Source organism: Nothoprocta perdicaria, unplaced genomic scaffold (genome assembly GCF_003342845.1).
Source record: "Nothoprocta perdicaria isolate Ctin4 unplaced genomic scaffold, notPer1 scaffold_10, whole genome shotgun sequence".
Classification (NCBI taxonomy): Eukaryota; Metazoa; Chordata; class Aves; order Tinamiformes; family Tinamidae; genus Nothoprocta; species Nothoprocta perdicaria.
Window position 1 is genome coordinate 144304 of NW_020454094.1, and position 12500 is coordinate 156803.

A 12500-nucleotide genomic window follows, 5' to 3' on the forward strand; every position below is an offset into this window, starting at 1 on the left:
ATTCCTGAAGATATTTGCAGAGCTGCTTAGTGCTCCTGCTTTTTTTTTTTTTTTTTTTTTCTGTAGAAGGAAAAAAAAGAACCTTGATTTTTTTCCTGATTTAATGCCACTCTTAATGTCTTTTTTTATTATTATTAAATCCTTTCTTTTGCTTTTGATCTTATTTATAGCTAAGCCACTGGTCATATGGAAACTATTATTGTATAGCATGGASATGAAAGACTTCAGTGCAGTTAAATAAGAGTGAATAATTTGGATGGATAATACACACATACAGTGAGAGACCATTTGTTCCAGAGTGCCCCGCGCTGTTCCCTTTTTAATATCGCCGTGGAGGTTTATAARGGCTTTGCGCAAATCTGCTTTCTGTCAGACTTATAAATTCTGACAATATTGGACACATGTTAACATGCATCACCTTACAACTCTGCTGCCTCGTGTTTTTATTTATCTAATTGGATAACACGAGGTCACCGGTTTTAAAAGTTGTGCCTTTGCTCGTTGTGTTGGCAGGGGAGGAAGAACCCCTTGCTAGCCGTGCTGGCAGTGGCCATCCAGGGAGCCTTCAGCGGGAGCTTTGGGGTTTCCAGCAATGAGGAAGCACTCACTTGTGTGACCGTTCCTACCACTGCACTTTTGGGTCAAGCAGGGGCTTTCTTGCTCCGGGGGAGAAGAGATCCCCTCCTCATTGCCATGGAAGAGAAGGGAATGATGATTTAAGGCTCCAGCTGGGGCTGTCGAGTATAATTGATGTTGCATGGGGAGAGCACAGTCCAGACGCACCAGCACGGCTCTGTGTCTCATCACGGGGCATGAACTCAGCTTTTCTCTCCATTTTTTGCCGAAAAAGCCAGGATCTTCCTCATCTACATGTGCTCACCTGTCCTCCTGCCCCATACGTGGCTTCTGCTCCCCAATATAGCTTCCTTTTGGAGAAGGGCGTTTGAAAGAAGTGCTTTGTTCCTCAAGTGGTGATTAGCCCTGTACAAGGRGCACCTGGGGAAGCAGCCCCCTTGCAGAAAAGTGCTTTAATTTTTCTATATGAAGGAGGTAAAATGAGTCTGTTGCAGGTCTGGCCCCCATCATCCACTCCCAGAAGYCACAACTTCCCTGTGCTTTGCATTTGAAATAGCTGACGGGTGGCTTGGGTGGCTGGAGGCGTTTACCCCTGCAGATAATATTAATAAAAACTGAATAACTGCCAAAGCAAATGCTCTGCGTTTCGACGAGGATGAAATAAGCTTCTTAAAAGACAACCAAACGGCTAGTTTTTAAAAGAAAAAAAAGAAAGAAAAGAAAGAACCTTTCACTTCTTAGCTCTTTAACAAGAACTAAAGTGTGCCTTTATTTTATTTTTATTTATTTTTGAGTAGAAATAGTCAAGTTTGCCTGGCATCAGCATTGTTTGCCAGTATAAATCTGCTGCACTGGCAGTGGAGAAACACTGGGGACCTTCACACATCCCCATGGAAAGGGGGTCTCCCCAGACCCTGTGTTACCTGGCAAAAAGCAGCTATTCTTCACTTTGGGCAAAGTATTGCTGAAAATCGTGGCATCTTTTGTGCATCTGTATTGATTACAGGTATATACATCTGTCGTAGGAATAGATGAGTGCTTGCGAATTAATTTTAAAGTGCTTTTTCAAATAGGCTCCCATTCCTGATGAATCTGTAGACCGTGCAGGTAGTCTGCAGGGCGTGTGCATTAGCATAACGGGAAAAGCCACCGCATATACTGCATAGATAGAGATTACAGTGCAAAGTTAGGAAAAGCCTAACCTTCTGCCAGCTCTCTGGGGTTTTAAAATGCCATAAAATACTAATATGAACATAAATACAAACCCTGGCCAAGTTTTTGTGCTGCCTACCAAGCTAGTACATAGACGCCTATGGAGCAACCTACGCTAGAGTCCCATAGACTGATTTTTTGAGGGTTTTTTAGCCTTTAATAGTCAGAATCACCCAAGATTAGAGCTTCTCCTTGCTTTTCCCTTGGGCTGAATTATCTGCACGTTATATATGAAYGTGCACATGTGCACGCATACATGGTGTGCGGGACGATGGTCTCAAGAGGAGGTGAGGACGGGGATGTGCCCCGCGACCTCCCAGCCCATCTCTGCCTCCAAGGTGGGCTCGGGGCTTGTTTGCTGTTGTTGTTTTTCCCCGCCGACCTGCTGAGCGTTGCAGTAGGGGGCTGTTTGAAGAGATGGAAATAAATCAAATATTAATAGAACTTCAAAGGGAGTTTGATTCTCCGAGATAAGTATTATTTATAGATCTGCACTCCTGGGCTGGGGAGAACGATTCCTATCTGGGCTCTACCTCTGGGCGAAGCTGTTGTTTATCCAACAGAGAAAACAAGGCGAGGGAGGAGGGAAATGCAGCATTTTTGCATCCTGCTGCCTCGGTGAGGAGCACGATGGCCCCTTGTCCTCTCCTGGCCCCCGGGCCCTGCAGTGCTGCTGGTGAGCATGCACGTGAGCACCAGGAGGTTGAGGTGCTGCTCGCGGGTGGGTTTGCTGCAGTTTTGCAATTCTTCCCTTGCTGCCGTAACATTGCAGGCTGCTGGCATGAGTGCTTGGAATAAGCAGGTTTCCTTCTTCTTGAGAAGACAGGACCCGGTGGTAGCGCCTTGTCCGGCTCCTTGTCTCCCTCCTGGTTCTCACATGGGCTTTTTCAGCCAAGCTTGCTCCTGAGTAACGGGTGGTTGATTTCTGTACCTCAGAAAATATATTAAGGATAAAAGTTCATGATGGTGTGATCTTGCTGCTTGCAAATGCCTGTCATTGCAGGAATAAATTATCCAGAGGAGCGAGCTGTGGAGCGCCAGTTGCCCGGTGTGGGTTTTGTAGGGGGTCTGGAAGGGATCCGCGACCGGGAGCGAATCCCTCTCTGCTGCAGGATGCCAAGGGCTAGGGACGAAGCAAGTCCCCCCTGCCCAAAGTGGGATCATATCCGAGTAGAAACCTCCCTCCCACTCACCGAGAGGGAGAAATTGGCTTGCTTGAAGTAAATCCGGCAGCAGGAGCTTCTCTTTCCATAGGGTAGGGGTGACTGCAGGACACATTTGCTGACTGAAATGAGCTCTCAGGGTTTCTGTTTTGCAGGGGGAGCAAAAGATAGTCACAAATCTGAGCAAACAGTTGTCGATTGTAAAAGAGAAAATACAGACTGGGAGCTTTTATCCTGGGTTATCTCCCAGATCTCTAGAGAAACTACAGGAAGAGAAGTGTGAGGAAGGCTTTTATTATTGGGGCTGATTTTTCAACTGTAATTAAAATTTCATGTCCGTAGTATCGTGCCTTTTTTTTTTTTTTTGGCATGTGGGTTCAACATTTTACTTTAAAAAGTCTGGAAAATCGCTGGTGTTCAGTGGCTGCTCCTGGATGGGATGAAAGGGGCGAGACGGGAGCTGGGACCAGATAACTCTCACGTCCCCATAGGGTGGCCCATTGAGAAGGGTCCCCTGCAGCTCCCGAAGGCGGGGGATGAGAGAGGCTCTTCCCGCCTCCTTCACCTTCCAGGGTGTCCGTCTGTCCTTCCACGCCGTGCTGCAAGGAGCCCCTCGTGGGTYCTCCCTGAGGATGGGTGGTTGTAGCCCGGCCCCAAGTGAGATCACATGTTGGTTTGGCTTCCTCYGCCTCCAAAGTTGATGGTTTTTGCACAATACTTTCATAGTGTCGCACTAAAACTGAGATTGGCTTTGGGAGGTCCCCTGGATGAACCTCCTGCTCCAAGCAGGGCAGCTTTGAAGCCAGACCCAACCTCAGGGTGGGATCAAGTTGCCCAGGGCCGTCTCCACGAGTGTTTTTCTCCTTTTGTAGGAGTGCTAAATGGCACTTCCTCCCAGGACAATGTCATCATGATTTTCATTACATTCTCTTTATCACTTTGTAATTTAAGAAAGCAGAGCTGCAGAGCTCTAAACATATCTCCTAGCAGCTATTCTTCCTTGCAACCAAATAATGTCAGCTCCAGTCTTTTCTTAGCATGCCATATTTTTAAAATTAAAGTGTCTCAGCAAGAAGAGAGTTTTTGTCTCTCCGACTTTACACTTGCTTTTGGTTATTTGCATTTCGTCTAGTAGTAGAAGATTTTCTCAAGTTCCCCTTGGCAGGATTCCCTTTTATCTCTCTTCCTGTGGTCTCGGCTTGCTGCTAACAATTAAAGTACATTATCTTGCAAGTCTGATGAGGAACATTCCTCAATCTTCTCTATGTGCACAAGAGCTTAGGAGACTTTTTGGGGGAGCTGTGCGTGCAAGACGGCGCAGAACGAGCATGGGACTCCATGCATGGAGATGCTGTAGATGCTACCGGCAGCTCGCGCCTCCCATTTTGCCCATTCTGGGCATTTTTATTGCAAATCTTGGTGCCATTTCTGGCGGTTTGGCTCTTCTTGGTGTCTTACCCTCGGCGGGTGCTAATTTGGAGGGGGCTGCGGCGAGGCGGATGGCAGCGGCAGCCGCTGTCAGGGGCTTCGCCAGCGATCCGGGCGAGGGGGAGACAGGAGCCGGATGCCAAATTGAAATTCCTGCCGGATTTCCGAGAGCGGTGGGGGAACGGAGAGGCCCGCGATTAAAGCATATGGGCATGACGATAATTGTCAGCTCCGCCGGCGGACGCGATGGAAGGCAGATGGGCGCGGAGCCCGGGAGACGCCGGTGACGTCCCTACCTGCGCGCGGCGGCGGCGGCGCGGGCTGCCTGCGCCCTCTAGCGCGGAGCGGCGCCCGCCCGAGCCCGCAGCCCCTCACTGCCGCCTCCCCGAGCCCCCCACCACGGCCTCGTGCCCGCTGGAGCCCCTCACCACGGCCCTGAGGGCCCCTCGCCGCGGCCTCCCCGAGCCCCTCGCCGCGGCCTCCCAGCACCCCTCGCTGCGGCCTCGCGGAGCCCCTGACCGTGGCTTCGCACCTCCTGGAGCCCCTCACCACAGCCTTATGCCTCCCAGTGCCCCTCACCTCGGCCTCGCGCCTCCCGGCACCCCTCATCACGACCTCCCAGAGCCCCTCACTGCGGCCTCCCGGTGCCCTTCACCGCGGCCTYGCTCCTCCCGGCGCCCCTCACCGCGGCCTCGCGCCTCTCTCCGCAGGTGGGCGCGCACCGCGAGGACGGCGTCAGCCTGCGCGGCAGCCACTCGCTCGTGCCCAACCAGGTGCCCGTGCCCCAGCTGCCCGTGCAGTCGGCCACCTCGCCCGAGCTCAACCCGCCGCAGGATCCCTACCGGGGTGAGTGCTGCGCTTCGCTTCACTTTGCTTCGCTTCATTTCATTTCGTTTCATTTCGTTTCATTTCATTTCATTTCATTTTTATATTTTATTTTATTTTATTATTTTATTTTATTTTATTTTATTTTATTTTATTTTATTTTATTTTATTTTATTTTATTTTATTTTATTTTATTTTATGTATTATTTTATTATTTCACTAATTTATTTTATTTTTTTTATTTTATCTTATTATTTTACAATTTTATTTTATTTTATTTTATGGCCATGACCCCTTTGGCAGCCCCCAAGACCCCTCTCACCTGCCACAATGACGTTTCGCTGCACACGCTCAGGGCCGCCCTCCCTCCCCAAACCCTCACACGCAGACAGAGCCGGGGACAAGGCCCACGTCCACGCGGGCTCCTTGCTGGTGACACGTGGGTGAATGAGGACGGTCCTCGGCGCAGCTTAGCTGCTCCCTGGAGCCAGCATCTCACAGAATCACAGAGTGTTCAAGGTTGGAAGGGACCTCTASAGATCATCTAGTCCMACCTTCCTGCTCMAGCAGGCACACCTACAGCATGTGGCACAGGGTGGCATCCAGGCRGGTTTTGAAGACCTCCAGAGAAGGAGACTCCACAACCTCCCTGGGCAGCCTGTTCCACTGCTCTGTCACCCTMACAGTAAAGAAGTTGCTCCTCACCTGGAGACGGAACTTCTTGTGCTTCAGCTTGTGGCCATTACCCCTCGTCCTRTCGCTGGCCACCAGTGAGAACAGCCTGTCCCCTTCCTCCCTGCATTCTCCCTTCCTGAACTTATACATATTAATCATATCCCCTCTGAGCCGYCTCTTCTCCAGAGAAAACAGGCCCGGCTCACTCAGCCTCTCTTCGTACGGGAGATGTTCCATTCCCTTAATCATCCTGGTTGCCCTTCTCTGGACCCTCTCCAGAAGCTCCACGTCCCTCCTATACTGGGGTGCCCAGAACTGAACACAGTACTCCAGGTGCGGCCTCACCAGAGCTGAGTAGAGGGGCAGAATCACCTCCCTTGACCTGAGGAAAGATCTCTTCCAGAAGGTCACAGGGAGGCCCTCAGCTCTCAAACGCTGCTGGCGAGAGCTGCCCACGTCCTCCCCACGTCCCTRTGTGAGGCCGTGGAGCCAAGGGCACCACCTCGTGCCCCTCACCGTGTCTCTGCCCCTTTGCTCCAGGCATGCCCGCCGGCCTGCAAGGGCAGAGCGTCTCGTCCGGCAGCTCCGAAATCAAGTCCGACGACGAGGGAGACGAGAACCTCCAGGACACAAAGTCTTCTGAGGACAAGAAACTAGAGGATGACAAGAAGGATATCAAATCAATTACTAGGTCAAGATCTAGGTAACAGTATATAATAGTGTCGCTTCATTTAATTCCTTTACTGGATTTCGATGAAGTGAACAGAGCAGGAAGAAACTCCGAAGTTTCTTCCCGGCAGGTGAAACCACGTGAAAGTGGAGCATAACGCTGACCTGGCAGTACCGAGCGTGTTTCGGATCCCTGTACTCCAGGAGCTCCTCAAATTCGGACAATTCACCAATTCGGACACTGAGCAAGTTCTCCTCAATCTACAAAAGAAATTGCATTGCACTAAAAGAAATGTGCCGGGCGGTTGTTGCTCTTTGCCTGTGCCCAGAGTGTGTTCCTGCCTTTCGAACCGTGCCCGAGGGTTGGCCACATCCACACCTGAAATAACAAACCCTTTGCTTTTGCCTTTGCAATGAACCCATTACAGCCACTCCTCGGTTTCCACAAACCCCTGGGTTTCCTGGGATCAGTCACAGTTGGCCCCTTTGCATCTGCTGGAAGRAGATGGACCTTCCCTTTGGTCCATGTCCTAGCAATGGCAGTGGGAATGGTGGTGAAATGCTTGAATATATCTGCCAGGGGAACAAATTTTGCTCTGCATATTTTTCATAAGTGCTTGGAAAGTATTAGTGAAGTTGGGTTTTGTCATGCAGGGACTCCTGTCCTTGATGGCCCTGAGCAAAATTCTATTACCCAGATTTCACCTAAGGACCTGAGGAAGGCTCAGGTTCATCCTCACTTCATCCTCCCAAACTACCTCCATCACACAGATGCTGAGAATACTGATAAGCTGGCCCAATACTGCTTTGTTTTTAACAAACAAATGGAAATTCCGCCCTTTCTCCTTCCACCTATATAAAGTGGTGGAATATATCATTCTCTATATAAAAACGATATATATCTATATTGTTCTCTATATAAGAATAGGTACAAGATAAGAACCACACTGGTTGTGCCATGCAGAGCTTTTCCCCAGAGGAAGGGCTGAGCCATGAGACCTCCCGGGTTGGCACCCCCATTAATTACAGCCACGTCCCTTATGGCTGAAGGCAGATACGTGACTCTCGAGATCATCCCTCCCAAAGTGTCTCGCAGTAACCCCATGTACGAGGGAGGCTTTCATGTCCGTGCATGATACGGTGAGAAGAAAGCGCCTTTGTGCTGATGTAAGCAGATCGTAGGGCCAGTTAATTTAACAAACATGGTGCCACTTATGCATATTTATATGTGCTTTGAAGCTTTTGTAGGCTAACATTTTTTCTTTTAACATGTTTGCAGCTTTAAAAGGTTACTCCTTTATATTTATATTTATATTTAGCTGTATGCTTGTGTCGATTTTGTTAGGGCTGCTGAAAATTTATTACAGTACTTGCATAACCAATTCAAATTATATAGTGCCAGTGACTCACTAGTTAATATGTTTTCAGTTTAAAATCATGACTTTGGACGTATGGAAAGTGATTCTGCTGCAGATAAAATGCAGAAGTCAATGGCAGGGCTCTGTACAGCCCTGAAGTCCTTCAGTGGCCACTTGCCCATGGCCATTGCACTGCCCCGTGTGCGATGTCGGTGGGTTCCTTCACCGAGTCCAAGCCTGGGAGATGTTTGCTCCGGAGCTGGTGTGACAGTGACATGACAGGCCTGTCCTGTGCCCTGTAGGTCCTTCATATTTTAGTATTGCCATTTTGACCTTGCTAGGGCAGTCTTAGGAGGCTTCCCTTATCCAGAAGACCATCTATAATAGCTACAGGATTTCAGCTATAGGTCTCCTGGCCACAATTTTTCTGTTTGATGCAGAAGCTTGTTGAATATTCGAGGTGCTGGGGATGCTCTTTGCCTCAGTTCTACGTGGACACTGTCCTGTGCACTTTTGGGGTGAAGTCTATTAAAACCCTTTGCAGCGCTTGTTTTCCCACCCCATTGGAAAATGCTGTCCCCTTGTGCCCCTTCAGCAATAACGACGACGAAGACCTGACGCCCGAGCAGAAGGCCGAGCGGGAGAAGGAGAGGAGGATGGCCAACAACGCCCGCGAGCGCCTGCGCGTGCGCGACATCAACGAGGCTTTCAAGGAGCTGGGCCGCATGGTGCAGCTCCACCTGAAGAGCGACAAGCCCCAGACCAAGCTCCTGATCTTGCACCAGGCTGTGGCCGTCATCCTCAGCTTAGAGCAGCAAGTCAGAGGTCAGTGTGACAGCCGGGGCCTTGAGCCCCTCCGGGTTTGCTTTCCATCGTGCAAAACACACTTGCCTGGGAACCTGAGAACGCCTGGATAGGGGCCTCAAAAGCCAAGGATGGAGACAAGCCTTGGCTTCCCCATTGGGAAGGGTGAGGGCACCTGAGGGAGATGAGGTCTCCTGGCTATTGGAGAGGAGGTTTTCCAGCCCTTCCCATAGAGCTGCTCCATAGGGCCAGGGAGGGACAGGCGCGGTGCTAGCATGGTGTCCAGGCTGCTCCTTGGTGTGCAAGCAGCCTTGGAGCTCTGCACGGGGCTGAGCAGGGTCTGAAAACGCTGCTCCCTCGTCCTGGTGCAGCTCTGCTGGGGTGCAGAGGGTGAAGAGCCCGACGTGCCTCAGACCTGGCCAGGCCACCGTGGTTTGCAAAGCACAAACACGAAGGTGTTTGCAGAGCTGGTGGGCCAAGGTGCACTCGGTGCCACTCCAAACGTCACCAGGCCAAGTGGGACCAATTCCAGCCCCTTAAATACCTGCAGGAGACTGCGACACGTAACCGGTGCATCCACTGTTTTAAGTGTGCATGCAATGAGCGGGTTGGTTTGGGGTAAAAAATGCGAATGTTTGAGATTGCCTTTTGCTCTGATTCAACAGAAAGAAACCTGAACCCTAAAGCCGCATGTCTGAAAAGAAGGGAAGAAGAGAAAGTATCCTCAGATCCTCCTCCGCTTTCCCTGGCGGGTCCCCACCCTGGCATGGGAGATGCATCCAATCACATGGGACAGATGTAAAAAAGGCAAGTGGATTTCCTGCAGTGCCGGTACTAGCAGCTCCCCAGCACTCGGTGCAGGACAGTGAGCTGGGGCAGAGCTACTGCGTAGGACCCTCCTCCTCCTCCTCCTTTTTCTCTTCTTATTCTCCCTCTTCTTCTCCTCCTCCTCCTACTCTTTCTCATTCTTCTTCTCTTTCTCCTACTTTTCCTTCTCTTCTTCTCCTTCTACTTTTCCTTCTCCTCCTTCTCCTCCTTCTCTTTCTCCTCCTACTTTTCCTTCTTCTCTTCTCCTCCTCCTTCTACTCCTCCTCGTTCTTCTCCTCCTCTTCTTCTCTTTCTCCTCCTTCTCCTCCTTCTCCCCTTTCTTCTCCTTCCATTCCTCTCCTCCTTCTCTGCTTTTCCCTCCTCCTCCTCTCTTCTCTTTCCTTTCCTCCTCCTCCTCGTCACGGTTCCTCAGAGCCAGGGCTGGGACCAAGCATGAGCCAAGTAGGGGGAACAGACCCACCTCTATCCAAACAATTGCCAAGCCATCGTGCAAGCACGCTTCATGTCCAAGGCCATGTTCAAATCCCTCATTTAAGAGGCTGTATTTGTGCGTGTTCAACTATCCTTGACTGATTTCACTTTTTTTTTACTTCTTCCACAGGTCCAAGTTGCCACATTTCTTCATTTAAACAAGAGACCACTTCCTTAACAGCTGTATTATCTTAAACCCACATAAACACTTCTCCTTAACCCCTTTTTTTGTAATATAAGACAAGTCTGAGTAGTTAAGAATCACAGACGCAAGAGATTTCAGCATTCCCGATTATTAAAAACGAGAAAAAAACACAAAAAGCAACAAAAAAACAAACACAAAAAGTGCAACTTGAGGGACGACTCTCTTTAACATATCATTCAGAATGTCTAAAGCAGTATGTTCCGAGCTGTAGATGCACAGCCTAGAGACTGAATGGCAATCTTCTCCACACTGTGGGACAATGCATTTGTGCCTAAACTTCTTTTGGAAAAAAAAATATAATTAATTTGTAAGTCTGAAAAAAATATTTAATTTAAAATTGTAAACTTGCAATAATGAAAAAGTGTACTTCTGAAGAAAAAAAATGAGCGTTTTTGTTGGTGTGCTAGACAGCTAGTGTTTATACTTACTGGATATTAAAGGGAAGCTTTGCTGCCCAGATATTTACAAAACCAGCAAACGTCCTAATGAAAACTGAAGCGATGACATTAGCCATTCCTTAGGGTAGGAGGAACAGATGGATCTTATAGACCTATGACAAATATATATATATAAATATATATATAAATATATATTAAAAATTTAGTGAATATGGTAAGCTTTTGTTCATTTGTTTCAGACTTTTTTGCTCCTGTAAAAAAATAGTACTGATTAACTTTTTTAAAGAAGAAGATTTTACTGTAAATAAGGATTTTTTTGTCTTATTTCCGTCCCTCTCCCCTGTTTTTTTGTTATCGCGACCTGTAGTGCCAACTCTGTCTCCGGAGGGGCAGTGCAGGCCCAAGCGCCGACCCTGACGTTGCTTCTCATTCACGAAATCAGTAGCGAGTTGTTCTTTCGGGGGAGACACAGGACTTAAAAAAAAAAATTTAAAAAAAAAAAAGGGAAAAAAAAGAGAACAAAAAAAAAAAAGAGAACAAAAAAAAAGAGGAAAAAATGTAAAAATAATAATAATAATAATACTAGTCACGTCATGTTGTAGATAGCAGGGGCGCCGTTCCCGGGCTTGGCGAGGGAAGCGTGCCGGGCCGGGGGCCGCCGCTCCCGCCGCCCCTTTGCCGGGGTTTTTTTCCGAGGTACAAGGTTAGAATGCTACAATTACCACTGTGCCTTCCAATGTTTATCTCACCGGGAACACACCGGCCCGCATCCACGCGGCTGTGCGCGGCGCCCCGCCGCAGGGTGCTGGATACGTGCTCATTTGCGGGGGGACACGGGGGGCGGGCGGGCGGGCGGGGGGGGACAGCGGGTTTGGGGGGAGAAAAGCACCAAGCGGGAAAATTGCAAGTAGTGTGATGAGGACAGATCCGAGCGACTCTTTTTTTTTTTTTTTTTTCTTTYTTTTTTTTAGTGGATTATTTAAGTGTAGACCACTCGCTGCCTCCTCCTTTCTTTGTAAAAAAGAAAAAAAAGATTAAAAAAAAAAAAAAAAAGCCGATTGCGGCCATCCTGCAGCATTACAACAAGCCTTATGAGTCCTAAAGCATTAAGTTGCACTTTGGCGAGGAGGGGGGCAGTGGTCGAGGGTTTCTCCGGCCAGTCCGAGCGGCGTTTGTAGCCGCCAAGCTCCCGCGGTGGCTCCGCAGCTCATCCCATCGCTAGCTTTGAAGTCTGGGCACAACTGAACCAACTTCCATAGTGAACCCCGATCCCGCTCGACTTTGGTGTGCAGTGCAGATAACCGGTCGTGCTCCTAGTTCAGTATTTGTCGGCATCCTTTTGTCTCCCATTCCCGTTTCTATTTTTTGCGGCCACACCAACCTGGCATGTATTTTAAACGAAATCTCCCTGTTCGAGTAGATTTCCCACCTATCAACACTGAATAAATGCCATAAATCCATCAAAGACGGTCTAAATGTTCCATCTGTTCTCCTGTTTTGCCAGTTATAGAGTAATGAAGAAAAAAAAAATACATTTGTAAATTTTATGCAACAAATGGCAAACGTATCATTATTTTGGAATTGTGTATGTAAAAGTTATATTTTTACATGTAGACTCTTGTTATTATGTGTTTTAATACATTGTATCGGTTCTTTTTGTTTATAAAAATCTGTGTGGTTGAAAAAAAAAATGAAAAAAAAAGTCTCATTTAAATGAAATGGTGAGATAACAAGAATCTGAATTTTATGTTTGTTCCTGAAAATGTAAAGCACGAGCCCGAAGGYGCCGCGTGGCCCCTGCGCTGCGGCGTCCCCGCGGGCACCTCGGAGCTGCGGAGAGCTGCAGACGCCCTGCTGGGAGCAAGCTGCTGCCGGGAGCTGCGGATGG

General features: G+C 48.7%; 1 protein-coding gene across 6 annotated transcripts in view; it reads left to right on the forward strand.

Annotated features, from left to right (window-relative positions):
• TCF4 (transcription factor 4) overlaps positions 1–10519 on the forward strand; it is a 147323-nt gene extending 136804 nt beyond the window's left edge. For 4 of the 6 annotated variants that reach the window (XM_026039196.1, XM_026039201.1, XM_026039225.1 and 1 more), the window contains 5 exons: positions 5090–5225; positions 6420–6582; positions 8502–8731; positions 9376–9517; positions 10140–10519. In XM_026039196.1, the coding sequence (XP_025894981.1) occupies positions 5090–5225; positions 6420–6582; positions 8502–8731; positions 9376–9512 (666 nt within the window). In that variant the 3' untranslated portion in view covers positions 9513–9517; positions 10140–10519. The remainder of the gene's footprint in view (positions 1–5089; positions 5226–6419; positions 6583–8501; positions 8732–9375; positions 9518–10139) is intronic. The other 2 variants (XM_026039208.1, XM_026039216.1) reach the window with 1 other exon arrangement.
• Positions 10520–12500: the final 1981 nt, after the last annotated feature.